This window comes from Cucurbita maxima, unplaced genomic scaffold, assembly GCF_002738345.1.
Source record: "Cucurbita maxima cultivar Rimu unplaced genomic scaffold, Cmax_1.0 Cma_Scf00005, whole genome shotgun sequence".
Classification (NCBI taxonomy): Eukaryota; Viridiplantae; Streptophyta; class Magnoliopsida; order Cucurbitales; family Cucurbitaceae; genus Cucurbita; species Cucurbita maxima.
Window position 1 is genome coordinate 1503210 of NW_019272021.1, and position 20704 is coordinate 1523913.

General features: G+C 35.0%; 2 protein-coding genes across 4 annotated transcripts; one reads left to right on the forward strand and one right to left on the reverse strand.

Annotated features, from left to right (window-relative positions):
* Nucleotides 1-470: 470 nt before the first annotated feature.
* LOC111479910 (mediator of RNA polymerase II transcription subunit 8) lies at nucleotides 471-14468 on the reverse strand. 2 transcript variants are annotated; one of them, XM_023124817.1, is made up of 11 exons: nucleotides 14125-14468; nucleotides 13606-13730; nucleotides 8743-8867; nucleotides 8469-8652; nucleotides 4977-5084; nucleotides 4796-4860; nucleotides 3949-4242; nucleotides 3136-3345; nucleotides 1833-1886; nucleotides 1049-1097; nucleotides 471-928 (listed from the first exon to the last, which is right to left on the reverse strand). In XM_023124817.1, exons 1-11 carry the CDS (start codon nucleotides 14337-14339, stop codon nucleotides 726-728), a joined length of 1632 nt encoding a protein of 543 aa, XP_022980585.1. In that variant the 5' UTR covers nucleotides 14340-14468; the 3' UTR covers nucleotides 471-725. The 2 variants fall into 2 exon arrangements, with proteins under 2 accessions (XP_022980585.1, XP_022980584.1); XM_023124816.1 differs by having other exon boundaries at nucleotides 3949-4245.
* A 1758-nt stretch (nucleotides 14469-16226) lies between these two features.
* LOC111479989 (E3 ubiquitin-protein ligase MARCH8-like) lies at nucleotides 16227-20274 on the forward strand. 2 transcript variants are annotated; one of them, XM_023124926.1, is made up of 8 exons: nucleotides 16227-16280; nucleotides 16394-16470; nucleotides 18138-18463; nucleotides 18677-18762; nucleotides 18993-19139; nucleotides 19301-19403; nucleotides 19636-19748; nucleotides 19906-20274. In XM_023124926.1, the coding sequence occupies exons 3-8, from the start codon at nucleotides 18226-18228 to the stop codon at nucleotides 19996-19998; spliced, it is 780 nt and encodes a 259-aa protein (XP_022980694.1). In that variant the 5' UTR covers nucleotides 16227-16280; nucleotides 16394-16470; nucleotides 18138-18225; the 3' UTR covers nucleotides 19999-20274. The 2 variants fall into 2 exon arrangements, with proteins under 2 accessions (XP_022980694.1, XP_022980695.1); XM_023124927.1 differs by lacking the exons at nucleotides 16227-16280; nucleotides 16394-16470 and adding an exon at nucleotides 16631-17167.
* Nucleotides 20275-20704: the final 430 nt, after the last annotated feature.

The window sequence follows — 20704 nt, forward strand, 5'->3', positions numbered from 1 at the left end:
GAACGAAAATTATCTATATCTCATAAATATAAAAAATTTCAAACACCCCACTAACAAATTTATTTAAAGTCATATTAACTTAGAAAAGATATACATTTCATAAATATAAAAAACTTCTCACATCTAAATCACTAGAAAATCAAAGATGTAGATAATTTATGAAATGCAGATAAAAACGATTTACACTCATATACCAACTAAAATAACTTTTTAAAGTTTAATATTAATAATTTTAAATGTTCAAAAATATTTTAAAATAAACCTACTAAAAGGATAAATATATTTTTTAATGAATTTAAAGGTACTATTCAAACTTTAATATTTATAATAACTTACCCTATACTTTAATTATTAATAATCATGAGAATTCATTAAAAAATTACTAAATAACCATGTGTAAATTAATAAATGGAAGAGAGAGAGAGAGAGAGAGAGAGAGAGAGAGAGAGAGAAGAGAAGGGAAAGAGAGATGAAAGAGTAAAAGTGGTAGTCCCACTTGAAGAGTTGATAACTCCAACTCCCCCATTCTACTCCAAACTACGCCTAGTTTATAACAAGTCATTGGGCCAAAGTAGGGGCAGATAATTTACCCACCCTAGTAAACACAATCCAAAATTCAGCAGTATATACAGAACAGTACTAAATTAATCTTCCTCTACTACCACACAGTAAATAGATAATGGATTGCATTACATGCAGCAGGGGCTACCAACGCACAGTGGTCATTATTGCTGGTTTTGCTGTCTTTGCTGGCCGAAATTAGGGTGAGTCTGTTGCATGTTCTGAAGTGGTAGCATACCAGATTGGAGAGACTGTGCGTTTGTTGACATGTTACCAAATGCACCTTGTGGGGCAAGCTGCTGTTGCTGCTGCTGCTGCTGTTGCATAGGCATCATACCACCCGCGCTGCCTCCTCCCATGTTGAACACTGAGGGATAAACACCGGCTGCTTGTTAGAGAGAAATATCGTAGAAATGTTACACACAGACCATATTATTATTATGCATCTGCCTTAACCAACACATCAGTGAGCCAAGGGACTACATACTCTGATCACTCAGAATTTGAGCATGGCTTCGCTGCGGATTGCTCCCATACTGAAACAACAAATTAAATGCAAGTGAAGGGGAAAAAATATTCGAACGATGATAGGGGTACAGACTAGAGTGAAGTAAAAATGATAGTGATAGTGCCATAAAGAATACGCTTCTGAAAAGATGTTAGAACTGCTCTAGTTTGTAGGAGACATGGTACATATTGGATCAGTAGCATATGGCAGCAAGAAAATCTGTCTGTATTGGTTACTTATACTATCAATTATTGCGCTTATAAATAGAATTAGAAATAATCCTAAAATCTCAGCCTAAAATGAATGAAACGTAAAAATTCTTTTGAATAATCTTGGACATTTGGCCAAATAGTGTACATACGCTGCATTATTTGATCACTTGGATCTGCTATGAAGAAACTCAGGTTACCAGAAAGAATGATCATGAAGTATTTGCACAAAAGAGGAAGACCTTATTGAACTCAATCAACATATACAGTGATAATAAACCAACTGCAAAGATAATTTCCCGTAATTGTCGTCCCTAAGCAGCTTAGGATGTTTTTTTATGAAAGACTGAGAAAAACAGAAGATCATACAAAATTAAAACCGAACAACAAAGAGGAAGAAACAACATCCATTTGTATTTTCCAGCTTAATATACCCTATAATAACAGACTACGTCTAGATTTGCATACACCCTACATCCCAGCCTCCTATCTTCCCCTCAACAGCACTTGGAAAAGAAAAACATTAGAAGTTTAACGAGCAAATTAGAACAAACCTGCACACGTGGCATGAGTGGTTGCGATGACATTGTAGCTGAAATATTTGGAATCTGGAAAAAAAAAAGATATAAATAATTCAGTGACAATTAAAAGAAAATAAAGATAAAATGTATCATATTGAGGTGTCAACTGTCAATTTACGTTGTTTAGAACTTTAAGTGGAACCCGAAACCCCAATTTTTAGTGTGTTAAAATTAAAACAGGTTGTTGTATTATACAAGTCCCAGCTGTGGTTTCGTGGCAAATTTGACCTATAGGCCTTCATCTCCAAGGCTGCCCCAAAGACATGGACAGATCAAGGTGCTGCCCCAAATAATTTCTAAATCTCAAAAAGATTTGTCAGAAGAAGTCAAATTCTAGATCAGGATTTAACTGCTAGTGAAATCATTGCAGACTACAGATGTCACAAAAATGAGTGAATTAAAATTACAACTAAAGTTTGAGGAATTCATGTCTCAGTTATCATCAAATTACTTTCAGATTTCATTTGCAGAGGAAGAAAATGGTTGCTTCAACAACTATGAGGCAACTTTATTATGATTACTATTATTTCTTTTGTGATTCTCATTTTGGGAAGATTTAGTGTATCATTTATATTTTGAGTCTCTATAGTCTAATCATGGTTGTAATTACCCAACAGTTTTCATGACCAGCTGGAGATTTATTTTGCAACTCTAGTCTTTCTATACATTCTCCTTTCTCATGGAATGAAATGGAAATTTTCTCTTATCTGAAAAAATGCATCTTTTGGTTATAATAATTAAAAAAAAAAAAAAAAATAGGGTCTTATGTTAGAAAAATGTAATTTGAATAAAACGAAATCAGTGGTAATAGGATAAATTGGCTGCATCGCGTCACCAGAGAGAAGTATCAACAATAATTGTCCACGTTGACAAGTTTAGAATGGGGACAAAAATTGCCTAAAAGAACAACCGAGATGAAACTCTAGGAGCTGCAGTTTTAATTTCGGTAAAGCAACACAGCTACTTGTGAACAGAAAGGAAAAGATAAGCTCATTCATGTACGAGCAGTAAATATTTACGTAGTAGCAGTAAAAGCAACACAACACAGCTACAATGCAAGGGTCAAAGTTGTCGTCTCACCGTACATAGTAGCAGTGATTTCACTACTAGAAACAATACGTTTGAGGAAAAGTGGAAAATTAACCTAGAATAGCATAACATAACATTTACTTCATGCAATCTACTCGATTGATGGTAATATTAATCCAACTACATCTAAGAAAGAAAGAAAAGGGAACACAAGATATTAACAAAATGAGGGATGGAAATATCTGACCATTTGAGAACTTGGGGTAGTCTGCGCAGCATTAAACAAACTACTGTTAGCAGCACCAGAAAACTGGCTCAAGTGACGATTCATTTGATTTCCTTGGCCAAGCTGGCTTTGAGTAATGCCATGTTGAATGTGACCAGAAGACATCTGCCTTCCCTGAAATTGCTGGTGTGCCAATGGCTGTGAAAACTGCATCTGATGCTGTCCATGAATCTGGGATGGTTACAAAATAAAATAAAATATAACTGATCCCAGAGAAATCAAGGAGCACAGTCTGCATTGTGCCTTCAAGTATTATATTCAGATGCTTCTATATTGATAACTCTCCTTGTGTTGTGAGTTGAGAGGTCACCCAATTTAGAACACAACTGACTACAGTTTAAAATATCTTTTTTATGAGACTTCAATTAGAAATATGTCTTTCTCAAGTTATCAGTAGATGGTATTCGTGGATGAGGCAAGTATTTTGCAACAGCCATGCATAAATAATCTGATGTTAATCAATAAGAATACGCTAATAAAATAATTGAATAGGCCATGGTTCTTTTGATATCCCAGTAAGATGACCATTAAATTGCTATCACTTCATTTCCTTTTCCTATTATAGTCGAGGAATAGTTTCTGACTAAAATAGTACCATAAATGTTAATATCTAATTATAATGATTTCATGAACTAAGAAGGTCCCAGGGGAAAAGATGAACGATGCTAAACATTCTAAGTCTTGAAGAATGAGTCTAGTAAACATTGAGAAAATTATAACAGATTAAATTGTCCAAGTGTTATTATTTACTTTTAGTACCAGCAAGCATATTACCTGTCCTATTCCTTGCATAGGAGATTGCCTCATCTGTTGTTGAGCAAGGAGTTGCTGATGCTGAGGTAGTTGCATCAATTTTTGCCTTTGCTGGACCTGAAGTTGCTGCTGTTGCTGTTGCTGTTGCTGTTGCTGTTGCTGCTGTTGGGTCTGCTGTTGAGGAGAAGGTATGTTCATAACATTCGCAGTTGACCTTGGAGAGTTAGCATATGGCAATGGCGGCGTTGTGTTGTCAAAGGATGTGGCACCAGAAGGCGATGCAGCTGACCTTCCAACAAGTTGTGATCCAGGAGGCTGCTTTAAATATCAAATGAAAAGGACAATCAACAGCAATTGCAAAAAATTGAAATTTCTGATTATATGCATGTGTGTACGACATTCAAGATGGTAAGATAAAGAGACCATTGATGTTATGATGCAGAATATAAAGTACAGAGTTATTACTAAATCTACATATGCAAACCAAGCAGTCCAAGTGCTCAAGTTCAAAGTCAATACTGATGCAAATATTCGTAGGAAGAGAAGGTAAAAGCAAGAACTGCGAGAATTGGAGAGAGTCAGCAAGAAACTTTTCAAACTTTTAATTCCTGACAGTACCGAATATACTACCTAACCTCATAAGGATGAAGGAAAGATATAACTCACAACCAAAGAAATCCTAATAAAATTAGGGAACTACTGACACAAGATAATTCAATCACATACACTAGGGAACCTCGAATGAAATGAAATCTGTTAGCCAAAAGTTGTTTGCCTTAGGAGAACTCAGAACACATTCTATAATTCAAGAGGGTGCAAATAAATCAGAGTTGAGGAACCGCTTCAAGGGGAAAGGAAATCATCTCACCTGTAACAATGATCCTGGACCACCAATATTATGTGATGTTAGAGGAGTATTCTTTGCATACATACCTGATAGACATTTTGTTAACTTAGTAAATTAACAACAAAAAACTAGTACAATTTAGTAAATTAATATATAAACCACTCATGCGAAAAAAGAAAAAAAAAAAACAAAAGAATGGTACCAGATGTTTCATTAAAACTCTGCACTCCATCACCTACATTCAGCACATCTACCAAATGCATCGGAAGTGTTGGAGTAATCTGCCGTTGATCAATAGGTAATCTTAATCCTGCATAAACAAGAGATGCAAGCGAACTGAGAAATAAAGTTACAAATTATTGGCATAACAAGGACTTTTTTATTATTTTATTTTTTTTTAACTGAGAAAACGAACTTCCAATTGAGAAAAAAATGACAAAAGACCTTTGCAACCAATCATGAAATCTAACGAGGAATCAAACATCACTTGAATCCTTTTCCAAGCCTCTAAATACTCTATCATTCATCTCTCTCCAAAGATCCAACAACAAAGCACACACCCCGACAAGCCACTATAAACAGCTCTTCTCCCTAAAAAGAGGATGGAGAATGTACTCTTCGATCACCTCATTTCAGTTCTCTACGGTGGGTTAGCTGAAAGTCGAATGCCTGCAAAAAATAACTCCACACGAAGTGCGCAAAGTCGCATCTCTAAAGGATATGATCAAGGTCTTCCTCTACCTTTTGAGAGAGGATATTGTCGAAAGATATGTGTATTCCCATTACAGTTGACCTCTCCAATTTATTTAGTTGGATTTTATTTAGATTTTAGTTACTAAGTACGTAGGAATTATTGCTTAAATTTAGTTACCTAGTACTCAGGGATTATTATTTAGATTTATCCTATCTAGGAATTTATTTAGATTTCCTAGTATCTACGGATTCAGATTAGAAATTTAGATGATCTATCAATTTAAACTTAGTCAGTCCTTTTAAGGGACATGTAATTCTTTGAAAATAAAGAAGAAAAACAACCAACTAATTTAGGCTTGCAACATGGTATCAGAGCCTTTCTATTCTGGAAAATCTGATTAGAACCAAAATGCTAACTTTATTGGTGAAGCCTTCATTGCTGCCGATCATCCATCATTGAAACTTCATTCAGAGCCTTCAAAGCTGCCATCAAGTTTCATTCGGAGCCTTCATAGTTGTCATCCTATAACCAATTTCTATTCAGATTGTGCAAAAAAGGTAACCGGTTACTACCCTGCTGATTCATTTTTGTCGGCTAAATTTCTCCCCAGATTAAGATTCACCATCATGTCAGAAAAATCTCAAATCGTTCTTCCAATCATCATCACAAAACATCAAATTTTGAGATTTAGACTTGAAGCATTCAATAAGGGAGAGAACCAAAGATGTCGGAGGAAGAAAAGGAGGCCTCAAAACTAAGATCTCCAAATCCATCAAGTCTAGACTCCAATTCTCGAATAGAAGAATCGGACGGTACCTTAAGAAAGGCCACTACAGAAAACCTACTTCATAGATTATGAGTCCAGTATCAGCTCTACTTTCATAGTGTTACCAATTGAACTATACACTCCAAGCGGAGTAAGCACGAGAGAGGTGAGCAAACCCCGTGGAAGTGCTCCAAGTGGAAAATATGCACGAGTTATGTGCTCTCATGGCTTCAGCGGACGGATTTGCTGACAAAATAAATTTATTGAAGGCCTTCATAACTACTGTGGACAAATTTATTCGAAATCCCCATAGCAAATGTGAACAAATTTATTCGAAGCCTTCATAGCTAGCTTGAAAAATTTATTCGGAGCCTTCGTAGCTACCATTGACAAATTTATTCGAAGCCTTCATAGCTACCGTTGACAAATTTATTCGGAGCCTTCATAGTTACCGTTGACAAATTTATTCGGAGTCTTCATAGCTACCATTGACAAATTTATTCGGAGTCTTCATAGCTACCATTGACAAATTTATTCGGAGTCTTCATAGCTACCATTGACAAATTTATTCAAAGTCTTCATAGCTACCATTGACAAATTTATTCGGAGCCTTCATAGATACCATTGACATATTTATTCAGAGCCTTCATAACTACCATTGACATATTTATTTGGAGCCTTCAACTATCAATGGCAAATTTATTCAAAGCTTTCATAGCTATCATTAACAAATTTATTTGAAGCCTTCATAGCTAATCAGCATCCACCTAAACCAAATTTATTCAGTGCCTTCATAGCTACCATTCACGTCGTGCCTTATCGTTGAAGTCGTATCGTCGATGTCGTGCGATCAATATTGCACATAAACCTATCTGGTCCAAGTTGACTAATAGATATATTCAATCACTTTGAGGGGGTGTCGAAGGATTAGCCTTAAATTAGGAGATATGTGCAATTTATAAGTTAGTATCCAAGCTGAGAAGGAATGATTGACCTAGCTTGAAGATATGTGCAATTTATAAATTAGGAGATATGTGCAATTTATAAATTAGGAGATATGTGCAATTTATAAGTTCTATTACTCAGCTTGAAGGGGAGTAATTGACCTCCCTAATTTATGATTTATTTACATTTAGTTACCTAGTATTCAAGGATTATTATTTAAATTTAGTTACCTAGTATCAAGAGATTATTTATTTAAATTTAGTTACCTAGTATCTAGAGAAATTTAGTTAACTAGTATCGAGGGAATTTAGATTATCTATCAATTTAGATTACGTCAGTTTTCCCTATAAAAGAACCTGTAATTCTCTGAAAATAGAGAAGAAAAAACAGCAAATTTAGACTTGCAACAGATGCAAGCCAACCAATGAAGGCCACTTTCTAAAGAGTCGATCCGAAGTGTGTGTGTGAACACGCACATGAATAACCCTTCAGATTAAAAAAAAAAAACAACCTTTTTCAAAATCATGATCTTTGAGAGAGACAAGAAAACAGAAACTCTAATGGGATAAGATCCATCAAACAAAGACATCCTTATGAGAAAAGACCACGGGTTGGCTACCAATTACACTCTTTTTAACACCTCATACCCTTTGTTTTGCCAGAATTAAACCAACTTGCCATATCAAAGCATGGTAGCGTGGGCTTGTGACATAGTTGGGGGATTTAAGAGTGTTTGGGAAGTATGAAAACCAATCGTTTTGGGGCTACAACTCAACCGGGTTTCCCTAAGGTGTGTGATTGAGCTTAGGAGCAAAGTGTCTATCGCCATATATGCATGCTCCATAATTCAATGACCATCTCTAAGGAGCGGCATCACTCACATTCAACAACATTCTACTTGTCCTTCCTCTCACAGCAATTTTTTTCACAAAATCTCAAACAGATTTGCCACTTAAATCAACTCTGCCGACAAGACAAGTTATGATTGCGTTTCAATTCATACAGAAATGATAAGAGAGGAAATGGTTGCTACAAAAATCAGAATGCCCGTATTCAATTATGCACCACAAGTTGATGAAGTATATCATGAATTAAGAAATAAATATAAAAATCTGTACTTTTCATAGATATGTGACAATTTGGCAAGAAATTTAAATATAAATATTATTTTTTGGTAAATAGCTCAATCACTAGTGACTTACGAGGCATGATACAGTACTAAACAATATATGACCTACAATTGATTAAAATTAAGATATCAATCAATGACTATAAAAGTAAAGAAGTACCTTCCCCAAAGTTAACAGCAGCTCGGAGTAAATTCTCTTGCTCCTGAATTTTTGCAGCTTGAGCCTTATCTAAAGTTGGAGCTATTGCTGGCCCTTGACGCATTCCGAAACAATATGCTTTCCGAGTCTCAGCTAATATTTTTTCAGCACTTTCACAGGCTGCTCCAATCATTTCAATTCTAGTCTGTAAGAAAGGTAAACCTAAATGCCGGAGGACTTTCTTTAGAACTCAATGAGTTGTACAACCTACAGTTATTTAACGAACTTTTAGTACCTTTAACTTCTCAATCTGTGTAGATATTGGCATATTTTGCATCCCAAGTAACAACTGGTCACGTTTTGAATTATCCTCTACCTCCATCTCAGGCAATAGTTTTGAGGACAACATAACTGGTAGTACTGGGCTCACAAAACAGAAGAAATAAATTAGTGGAAATCAAAATTTCACAAATGAATTATTGTCTCATCTTCCTTCTCTTGAAATACTAGTTGAGGGATCATCTGCAATACTAATTTATGTCTACCATGCCAGGAAAAAGATGTAAAATAAGCAGACAATAGTGAAGAAACACCAACTTCCAAGATATTCCAGCAATTACAGTTATGTGACATACCAGACACCCAAATAGTAGGGCTAACATCACAGTTAAGTACTGTTCCTTAGTAATTCATTTTACTGTACTAATAAAATTAAGCTTCGAGATAATGAGAATTGTGAGTGCTTATGCTTCTTCTCCCTGCTCTGGTGAGAAATAAACATGGCAATTGCAGATAAAAAACAGATATAGAATCAGGTTGGAAGACAAGCCATAGCCGCAACCAAAAGGAAAAACAGTATATAGAAGCACCCTCAATTGATATTATTCAAACACACATGAAATATAAAATAGTTATCAAATTAAATCCCTGGCAGGAGGCCTCTAATTGAGGGCCAGGGAGCACATTCAATCCTGAAGATCATACAAAACTTTGTCAACCCAAGGCAAGAGTATCAGCCATTAGTCTACCTCGCTTATTTACATGAGTAGAGGTGGATAGCTTGTCACCAAATCTTCTTATAAAGCTATAAAATCCTTCACTTGGACAAGATTGCAAGCACACCGAGCTAACATGGCCAGACAGCCCTATAATGCACTTCTAGAGACCGAGCCTAAGTTATGAGACACACTTGCACCCAACTGAATCTTTTCATTTGAACCCCAATCTGTGTGTTTAAGAAGCTAACAATTAAAGATCATCTTGTGTTGCATAAGAACTTTTTTTTCTTTCAATGACTTAACTTGTAAGAAATAATAATATGTTGAACTTTAATTGACATTTTCAATGTATGAACAAGAACATATTACACTCAAGCCTTTTCCAATGGTTAAAGATCGTCTTGTCATCATCTGCACAGCGCCTAATGTGCAGTGTCTAGTGACTAATAGCCACAAATAAGACACTAGGTGGCCTCAAATAACTAGCCAACAAACTATATCGTCACAACCACGTAGGATAAAGTCAAAAATCAATTATTGAAAAAATCACTTGTGGCCTATTTATATACACACACAGTCTACTATATATAAATATTTTCTTTGATTTTAAAAATGGTTTTATGTTTTATAAATAGGGAAAAAAAAATCTTAAAATATGCGCCTGGCAGGTTTTAAGAAAAGAGAAAAAAAACAAAGGATGATGGTGGTGATCATATATAGAAATAAGTAGTACTTCCAGAGAGTACAGGCTTTAATTTTGGGTATATTTCTAAAATAAAAATAAGATAACATTTAATGAAAGCACGTTAACAGAAAGAAGATCTATTAAACAAATATAATTAGAACATGTGGATGCTCCATGAAAGCTTCCCCCAATGGTTGAAAATTGGAGGATCAATACTCGATTGACGGGCTGGTCAGGCCACCGTTGCATACAGATATTAAAAGGGCTTAAATTCATCATCACATCTTAGAACAAGGAAACCTTTGCCTACGTCAACTTATGAACAGTCCAAAGCTCCCAAAGAAGATCTATTAAATCCCGCTTCTTTCACTGGCAGCCAAAATACCAGTCTCTTCGGAGAAAAAGATGCAAATCAAAATGGTTCAACAAAGGGATAAAAACAGCAGTCTTTTCCACAGAAGTGTGGCTGCCAAGAGAAGGAAAAACGCCATTCTTGAGATTCTTCCTAAAGATGGTAAGAGCTTGCTATCAGAGAAAGATATTGAGAACAGATTTATTCAGCTTTGATAAGTTATACCAAGAAACAAGGCTGCAGATTTCTTCCCCACCCTTTGAATTGGGATCCAATTACTCTACAGCACAATTCTGAACCTGAAAAGGCTTCCACAAAAGAGGAAATTTGGCAAGCTGTTAAGGATTTGGGATTAAACATATCTCCTGGAATGGATGGTTTTGCAGCCAAGTTCTAAAAAAGATCTGAAACATGATTAAGTCTGATATCATAAGGGTGTTCCAAGATTTTCTCAAGAAAGGTATCATCGTTACTAATCTCAATGAAACTTATATTTGTCTCATCCCAAAGAATGTAGATGCAAAGTCCGTTGAAGATTTTTGGCTCATCATTCTCATATCATGTATGTACAAGATTATTGCAAGGATATTATTCGTTAGAGATTTTCTTCTAGTCAGTGGCTTGATGGGTCGCTTCTTGATTGAATTGCCTTCTCGATTGATCGAATTATTCTTATGTAATTTGTTCTTCTATATATATATATATATATATATATATTGGCGTTTGATATTATCAGGAAGGCTAAAAAATGTATTCTCCACACCATCACAGAATTTCAATTTGCATGTGTTGCAGGTAGGCAAATGCTCAATGTCTTCCTTATAGCAAACGAGCTCATCGATGAATGAATAAAAAGAAGGGAATTTCCATGAAACTAGAAATTGAGTGAGCCTGTTAACAGAGTTGATTAGAGTTTCCTAGATAAAATACTTGTGGCTAAAGGCTTCAAGCAAAGATGGAGAAAGTGGATTAGAGGGTGCATCTCATCAACAAACTTCTCCATCATCATTAACAGTTAGACTAAAGGCAAGACTCTTGATTCTAGATGCCTACATCAAGGTGACCTTCCCTCGTCTTTCCTTTTCATTATTACTGTTCATTGCTTCAGTAGAATTATGACACATCCAACAAATAGGAATTTGAGTAAAGGTTTCGACCTAGGTAAGAACTGTAATTATATACATCATCTACAGTCAGACAATGATGCCATCATTTTCTCCATAAAGGATGAGCATGCTTTATCTAATTTTTTTTAACAGTGTTAGTCTTTTTGAGGAAGCATCCACGCACAATGTGAATCACCAAAAATCCGAAATTTTGGGTCTACATATGGAAAATCAAAATGTGGAATGCCTAGCAAACAAGGGTCTATCGAATCAGTCAAAACTCTACCTTGGCCTTCCTCTCAATGGCGAGCACCACTCTTGCTCCTTTTGGGATCATAAGGGAGGGAGACTCACTCTATGCCACACTATTAAATCTCCTGTTGTCAATACGTCATGCCTTTCGAGGTGATTCAATCCTTATAGAGCATTTTTTTTTTTTAATCTTTGAAAAGGAAATTGTGATAAAATGGGTATACATCTTATAAAATGAGAAAATATTATTCCCATGGAGGACGAGAGGATTACATAGCCTTATGAGCAAGAGCAAGAGCGAGGCTTTACTGGCAAATGGATTTGGTGATATCAAGGAGAAAATTGGCATAATAGAGGAAGGTCGTTGATGCCAAATACTGCTCTACTCTTGAGAACAAAAAATCTTATGGAACTTCTATATTTATCCTTTGCCAAGGGACCATGGAAAGCCATCTTAAAGCACCATAATTTGATTCATGCTCGGATAACTTCCAAGACTGAAGATGTGGCTAATACTTGATTCTGGAGTGATGTTTTGCTAATGGACGACATATTGGCACGTAACTTCCTTTTTACTATATGATATTTCTTTGAAAAAGAATATTGTTGTTAAAGATATGTGAATGACCTTATCAAAAAAGAGATATGAGGAGGACTGAATCAAAAGGTTAGAATTTTAGGCAAATAATGAACTTAAAAGGATGTTGAATGAAGCTAAGGAATGGTACATTCTTTGCACCACCTGTCCTCATCTCAGCTATCCAAGTCTTGGACAAGAATCTTCAAAGCTGTAACCAAATGTTACTTTCACTGCAAACCCTCTCTTGCTGATCTCTCATATCCCCCACTTATATTATACCATTTGGAAAGACCACTACTTTAAGAAGGTGAAATTCTTACTCTAAGAGATTAGCCACAAGGTGGTACACACATGCTAAACTTCCATGTAGAATATCTTATATAAGTATATCTCCTCGTTAGTGCCCTATTTGCAAGAATAACTCCAAATTTCAGAGCCACGTTTTTTTTTTTTTCATGTGAATATGCACAAACTTTCTCTTTCAACATCTGGATAGTCTACGACTCCCCCTAATGGTCTTACTCTTAGCCTCTCTATTACTCTTATCAAACATCCTTTTTGAGTTCAACGATCGTGGGATGGGGGATCAAACCATCAACCTCTGGTATGGTAATTGGTATTTTCTCCACTAAGCTAGGCTCGAATTGGCTATTTGTGGATATTCTTTTAAAATAGAAGAGAAGCTCCTTTAGGTGAACTTTGTCAGGGCATTCTTTTGAAGTTCTTCGCAAAGAAGTCCTAAAAGATGAGGAACTTCCTTTTGATTGGATTGTTTTATATGAACTTTGATACTATGGTTTATTTGGCTACTACTTGGTATAAGTGCTCCCTCTTTTTCCATCACTACTTTTTTTTTTCTTTTATTCATTTGGAGAGACTTTATGTAACTCTCTTGGATTGGGGTTTTTCCCCTCTTTAGTAATCTCATACAGTCAATGAAATCGTTTCTTATAAGAAAATAAAAACAAAATGAAAACAAAACAAAACTATATGTAATATACGAAATTATTCACAAAAAAAAAGAAAAAAGAACTAAATGCATTCTCTCAAGGCAGAAGTTCAAAATAAACAAGCAAACATTATCTCGATGTCTTTAAGAAGTAATTTCAAGCACACAAAACAGAAATTGTCATATTTCCTTTTACTCCATGCTATCAAATACTTGGAAGGGATGTAGGTGCATACTTGTAGAATTCTCTGCATTAACATTCTTAGGATGTACAACAAAAGCCTTGGAAACTTTCTTAATTTCGTCAACGATGTTGAAAAGCTCGAGATTCACCATAGAATATTGCCCCAATATGTCTTGCCTGGTGTAGAAATCAACTACACATTTAGCCAGATTTGGAGAAAATTGAATATATATATATATAGAGAGAGAGAGAGAGATTACGATGCTTTGATGTTTAGAAAAATAATTAGTACATGTAAGTCCAGAAGATAGGAAAAATGATTTACTTTCTAACATCAACGAGCTATTAGGAAGTGTAGATGAAGCGAAATAAAAGAAACTACATGCTCGAGTCCTTCCCCTCCCCACATCAGATTGGCTTTTACTCCCCGGCAGAAATAACACAACAATTCTCAACGTTTAAAAAACATAACTTCAGTTTTATATCAATCGAAAGCCGATCAGGAACTCAAAAGTTCAAGCATATTTGGAAAATATCACAAGAAAAAACGATGCGAAAGATGAAAGTGGACCATTTAGGTGTCGTATTGGTGCGACCGTAGACATCAAAATCTTCAAGGATCCGAGAGATGGCTTTAAATAGAGTAGTAGCTCGAGTCTTCACAGCCTCCAGGTTCAACTGTTGCTGTACCGCCTGGTTTAACCTTTCTGCTACAACCACCTGCGGCGCCAGGAGAGGCTGTTGCTGCTGAGGCTGATTCTGCACCACTCCATCCATGGTCGCCATTAGCGAGAGACAACAGTTGCCCTGTTGACAATGGCACGCAACGAGAACAGCGATTGCAGATCTCTCTCAGGGCCTGGCGCTCCAATTGATACCGTTTTAACTGGAACCTTGCTCCGTTCGGGCTTTAGGGGTAACAAAACAAGGAAATCTATTCATTGGGTTTCTTTTTTTTTTTTTTTTTTTTTTTTTAATTTTCGCAGCCGNTTTTTTTTTTTTTTTTTTTTTTTTCAATTTTCGCAGCCGAAAATTCGGATTTTAAAAACAATAAAATATTTAATACAAAAAGGATGCTAGTAGAATAAAGGCGGTCTCGGCCTATGGTTTACGGGTTTAAACTTCGATCGTATAGTTAGGTCTCAGCCTACCTTACGAATTCACATAAAAGGAAAACCTGACAAAGCAAGTTTCTGGTAAATTATTTGTTTGAATATACGAGGTCTTTAAATCTCTCTTATAAATCGTGGTGTAATGTGTATCTCCTCCTCTTCCGGTGATGAAATAAATAAATAAATGGATTTTTGTTCAAGAATTAAATCTTATTAGAATTGTCTATATCCCGTATGAATTGAGCTGGTATTTTGTAAATACGTAATTATCTTGAATATATTAACTATTTCTTTATTTTTTGAGGTATTGACGGTGATTCTCAAATATCGCATAACAGAATCTGATACAATGAGATATAATGCAATAGAAACAAAGACAAACGGATTGTCTACTCTTAACGGTCAAAGCGAACCCTTTCATTCCGAATTCTAATTCGAAATGAATCAAATCTCCCCAGTAGGATTCGAACCTACAACCAATATGTACGTGTTTGCCTCACCCGACTGTAAATAAAAACAAAAAGTAAATAATAAAAATATAAAATATTAAAATAGAATTAATAATCTTTTACTAATTTTAATTAATTTTGAACTATATATACACTTTAAATATAATCGGGATGTGTTTTACCAATTTTGTCGTTGAGAATTATAATGAGTTAATTAAATGTTAGAGCATAAATGGATGTAATAAAAAAAAATTAAATGGTATTGCTGTATTAATTAATTAGCTAATCAAGTTAAATTAAAAAATATTTATACTTTTACACGTTAATTTTAAAAGTAACATTAACAATAAAAAAACAATTCCATGTTGTTTTTTTTAGTCTAATTATAAGGTTATTTAAGTTTGGTCGAGTTTAAAATAAATAAAAATTTTATGCATTTATTTAATTCGTAAGTTTCTCTAAAATCAGAACAATCGAATGGAATATTAATTTAAAATATATATTTTATAATTATATATACATGCATATATATAGTTTTAGTTAATTTCATAATTATTTTATAATCATTTATTCTCCAATAATTTTTAAAAATAATTTTTAATGGTTTGAAAATAAATAAATAGAAATTTTACTTTTAAAAATAAAAATTTTAATAAATAATTTAAAGAATTTATATCAACAAATTATTTGGATTGACAAATTTACAACTCGAATAATCGAATTGGGTCTAAAAAATGGCTCAACTCGACCCACAAACACCCTATAATAACGATTAAGTAATTTAATTGACAAATAAATACAAATTAATTAAATAGTTATGATAGTATAGAATATTAGTTATAAATATATGAAATAAAGTTTATTAAATCTAAATAATGTATTGATATTTAATAGTTGATAATATATAATTAATAATGACTAATATCAATCAATTAATTAATTAATTAGATTACATTTTAGGTTTATTTTTGAGATATATATATCCAATATGACAAATTCTAATAATATTATTTTTTCAATTTTGAGAAGTATGAGAGATTCCATTTTTGGGGAAAAAAAATTCTAAAAATAAAATAAAATAAAATATAAATATAAAATATAAATGGTACACCTGCCTCTCATTCCCTGCTTCCGAATCCGCGCTATTACGTGGATCTACACATTTGGTCCGTCCCGTGACCGCTCTGATCCTTTCAATCATCCATTCAATTCAATCAATTTGGAAATTTCATCTTCTTCTTCCTCATCTAATTTTCAATCCCTCCTCTGATTCCTGCAGACATCGGATCCTCCGGAGATTCTTCATGGATTCCTAAACTACGCGTTCTCGTCTGCTCTTGTTCTGCGCTTCCGCCGGTTTGACTTTGATTCCTTGATCTATCTATCTTCTCCCTGGTTTCAATTCATCCATTTTATCCGAAAATTTATTCTGTTCTTAATCGTTGTAGGCTTTTTTTTTTTTTTTTCCTTGTTCCTTTTTCCTTTGAAGGCCAAAAGTTACTGGCGATCTAAGAAAGGGAATATGTATTCACTGGAAAATATTGATTTTTAGATATGGTTGTTTCATATATTTTGCTGCTTTTGTGCGCTCACTTTGCATTGATCTTTAATTATAAGTTCATTTCAGCACGTTTCTTTGCACAAACAATTAGATTCTTTTTAATGGATGCTACTAGACGAACATAAACGACGGGATGGTTATGATTTTAGTCTGAAACTGAATCATTTTCATCATAACTGAGAATCCTAAATACAGAGAATGCTTTTGTCAAAAGCTTGAATTGCTAAGATTATGTTGTCACATGAACACGCGAGTATGTACAGTTTTGTTACCTCTCAAGGCAAACAGTAGCCGCAAATTTCTCGCATTCGGGTATAGAGGACTATCAGAAGAAGGAAGTTGTGAGAAAAAAAGATATGGAGGACTGGAATAAATATATTATTCTCAGCTAGCGCACTAAAATTTGAGGCTACTGGAATGTGGTTGTGAAAACTGGCTGGCGAACTATGCTAAACTGGATGCTAGGTAGCAGCATTTGGAAGCTCAGTATAGGTCAGAGCACGTAGATCCATTGCATCTCTCTCTCTCTCTCTCGTTAAATTTATAGTATTCTATGATCTCAAGGAACGAGGATGTTGATTAATTCAGCCTATTCTTTCAAGTCTTGTTAACGAACAATATTTGTAGATTAACGGGCACATCAAACTATTCCACCTCCCTTAAGCTCATTCAATGCAGCGTAGTTGCTTTTGAGGTCCTTCATTAACATTTATACAAGGACCTACTTCTCATTTCATTATGTCAATTTTAGGATCTATGAACCTCTCCTGACTTGAGAATAAAATTTTGGAGCATGTTCTGCATTGATGGATATGATTGGCTGTCAGGAAGCTTGGTAGTTGGTTTCATCTGCTCTAAAAGAATAATTTACGTTGGAAGTCAGAAAGTTCGATGTAGTTCATAATTGCATGAAAGAAGAATATATAGTGGTTGTGGCAGCTGGCGAGACATTTCATAGCCACCTTGTCTCCCAAGCTTTATCACTGCTCTGAAGAATTAATGAACCGTCAAACTTCAACACGAGAGCAGGAAGTACTAACCAAACCGAACCTATTTCCCATTGATAGGCTAGGTGCCAGGAGTTCACTTCCATGCCTGGCTATTATAATCAATAGTTGTGGCCATGGCACCCCCAAGGAATCTCAAGCACTTGTTTGAGAACTGACTGAAGTATTAACATTCATGGTATAGGGTTTGCAGTGTTGAACTTTTATTTGAAACCAATGATGTATTTTATTCACTGTTGAAATAAAAAATTAAGGTTGCATATAAGGTAACTTCCCCCTAAATTTGAAATATAAAAAAATTGGCATTGATTCGTCTAGGATTGTGCTTTAGCATGGAGATATGGAAGTTATGAGAACAGAGCGAAATACAATCCTGTGGTTAAATGTGTACGCTTGATTTTCTATGCATATGATTTCATGTCAACGTGATTGCTTTTCTTTCCCGAATTATGCAGGTTCGTTGGTTTCCATGTAAATGGTCAACCTGAACAACAGCTCAGGCGATGACTATGCAAGTCTGACTCAAGAGCGAGGCTTCACACCATGCAACTGGTACCAAATAATGATGAAAATACAGATGATATTCTGGAACGGGCGCCCATTTTAAGTCAATTGGATTTTCTGCCACAGTCAGTGGGATCATCATCCTCTGCTGAGATTATAGCTATAGGGAGAGAGAGCTCTGGTAGTGATGATGATTTACACAATCTTAATGTTGATGAAACCAGTCATCTGGTGAATGCAGACCAACCACAATGTCGTATATGCCTTGACACTGGAGGTTTTTAACATTTCTTTCTGTTCAATATGTAATGCAATTTCATCAATTTCAATTAAGACTGTGTTCCACTAATATTATTTTAACAAAGCAAGAACATTACACTTACGTTCACTTGTAGGTTAAGACAGTGTCAGTACATGTATGTATATTCTGTTTTTCTTCTTCTGAAGCTTCGATTTACTATTTTTAGTATGAAAATGAATTTGGTTTCAGGAGAAGATTTAATTGCTCCATGCCACTGCAAAGGCACTCAGAAGTATGTCCATAGATCATGTCTTGATAATTGGAGGTCCACAAAGGTCAGTTTTCCCTCATTTCATATTGCTTCTCTACAGTTAATCAACACTCTTTTTCTGGGGCCATGGACTGTGGTATCGAGTGCTACCAAATCATAAAACTTCCACGGGCTGATAACCTATCTAACACATCTCCTTTCATATATCTTTCAAACATGTCAAATTCTAGAATGATCAAGTTTTCAAGTTTTTTTTTTTTTTTTAATTCTAATCCATTTGAGTAATTGTATCAGGAGGGCTTTGCTTTTGCTCATTGTACAGAGTGCAGAGCTATGTTCGTGTTACGTGCAAATGTCCCTCCTGATCGCTGGTGGTTGAGACTGAAGTTTCAATTTCTTGTTGCTAGGGACCATGCGTTCATTTTCATTATTGTTCAACTGGTAAACTATTGTAATTATATGTTTAGTTTGGCCATCCACTTTTCTGCCAAGGTGTTTAGTTCAAGTTTGGCTAAATATCCTTCATTATCATTATGATATAAATTCATTTCATTGTTATGATTGATTTTTCTAGAGGGGTCTTCGCTATGTGCTTTGAACAGATTGTGGCATTCTTGGGGGTGTTGGTGTACAAATTCTACGGAGAGGAACTAAGGGAAATGTTTGGTTATGAAGAACACCCATATGGGTTCTATGCCATGGCTGGTATACTGAGGCTGCCAACTAATACCTTATTTTTTATTCTTCTTTATATATGTATTGAATTTTATAGTGCAAGTGAATGTTCTCACACAATATTTTGGTTTCATTTGATTAGAAAAATTTAGGATTAGCAGTTGAATGAATCCTTGCCTGAAATCAAGTACTGGCTTTAGAAAATGTAGCTGCTCTACTATCTTTCTTTTTAATTCATCGTTCTACAATATCTTTTCTGCAGTCTTGGCGATCATCTTGGTTGGCTTACTCTATGGTTTCTTCATAGCCATTATATGCGGGCAGAGGATAAATGAACGCCACTACCATGTCCTTGCTAAGCAAGAACTAACAAAGGTCCAGTAACGATTTTAAAGAGAATAATATTGTTAAGTTATTTCCATTTTATCTCATTTCATCTCTCCAATATTGGGAACTGTTGGGTTCCTTCATTCTTCTCAAATTGTCAAAATCCTTCTGCTTACTAAGCTGATAATAGCTTTCTTGGTTTCAGGAATATATAGTTGAAGATCGAGAACAAAACAAGAACGTTCCTGAATTAGACCCCAGCCATGTTATGGAGCTAAGAATGTTGGGGCTGTATTAATCTGAAATTGGTGAATCCAACACGGGCACTTGAAGTCTTCAAGTAAGGAACTCTATCCTGTATTCCTTTCCACTCCTATGTATCGCAAGTGGAGAATTAGAAAAAATAGGTAGAGTTGGCTCACCATTACGTTGCATAATCTTTTGCAACTTGAGATTTTAATTTGTATTATACTGCAAGAATCCCCATATAATTGGAGGCTTTCATTTTTTGATTTCGTGACCTTAGACGTACTTTTGTGTTTGACCAAACAAAGCAAATTTTCCCTTCTGGTTTGATCTTGTTTGAACAAATAACTGCAATGAAAGACCTTAATATTTGAATGGTTTAAATTAGTACCTTCAATCATACATCATTCAATTTATGCTCTGAAACTACAAACTATACTTTAGTTATTGAATTGTCCATTTGGATGATAGGCCAAGTTCGTCGTCCATAGGTTTCCAACGATTTAATTTTAGTGTTTTGAATTAGGTTTTCATCAGCAAAATTTGAAATAATAAAATGTTGATGATGAACATCTCTCCTCTCCTCCACCCATGCCCTCTTCCCTTTCCTCTCTGTGGCGCTAACGGCTTCCTACTTTTTCTTCTCCTTCTTCTCATAGAAACCCATCCCATCTCTAAACCCAGATTTGAAAACAGAGAATTCATTCTCTCGCTCCCAAATATAAAAGAAAAAAAAAAAAGGAAAAAACAAACAATCC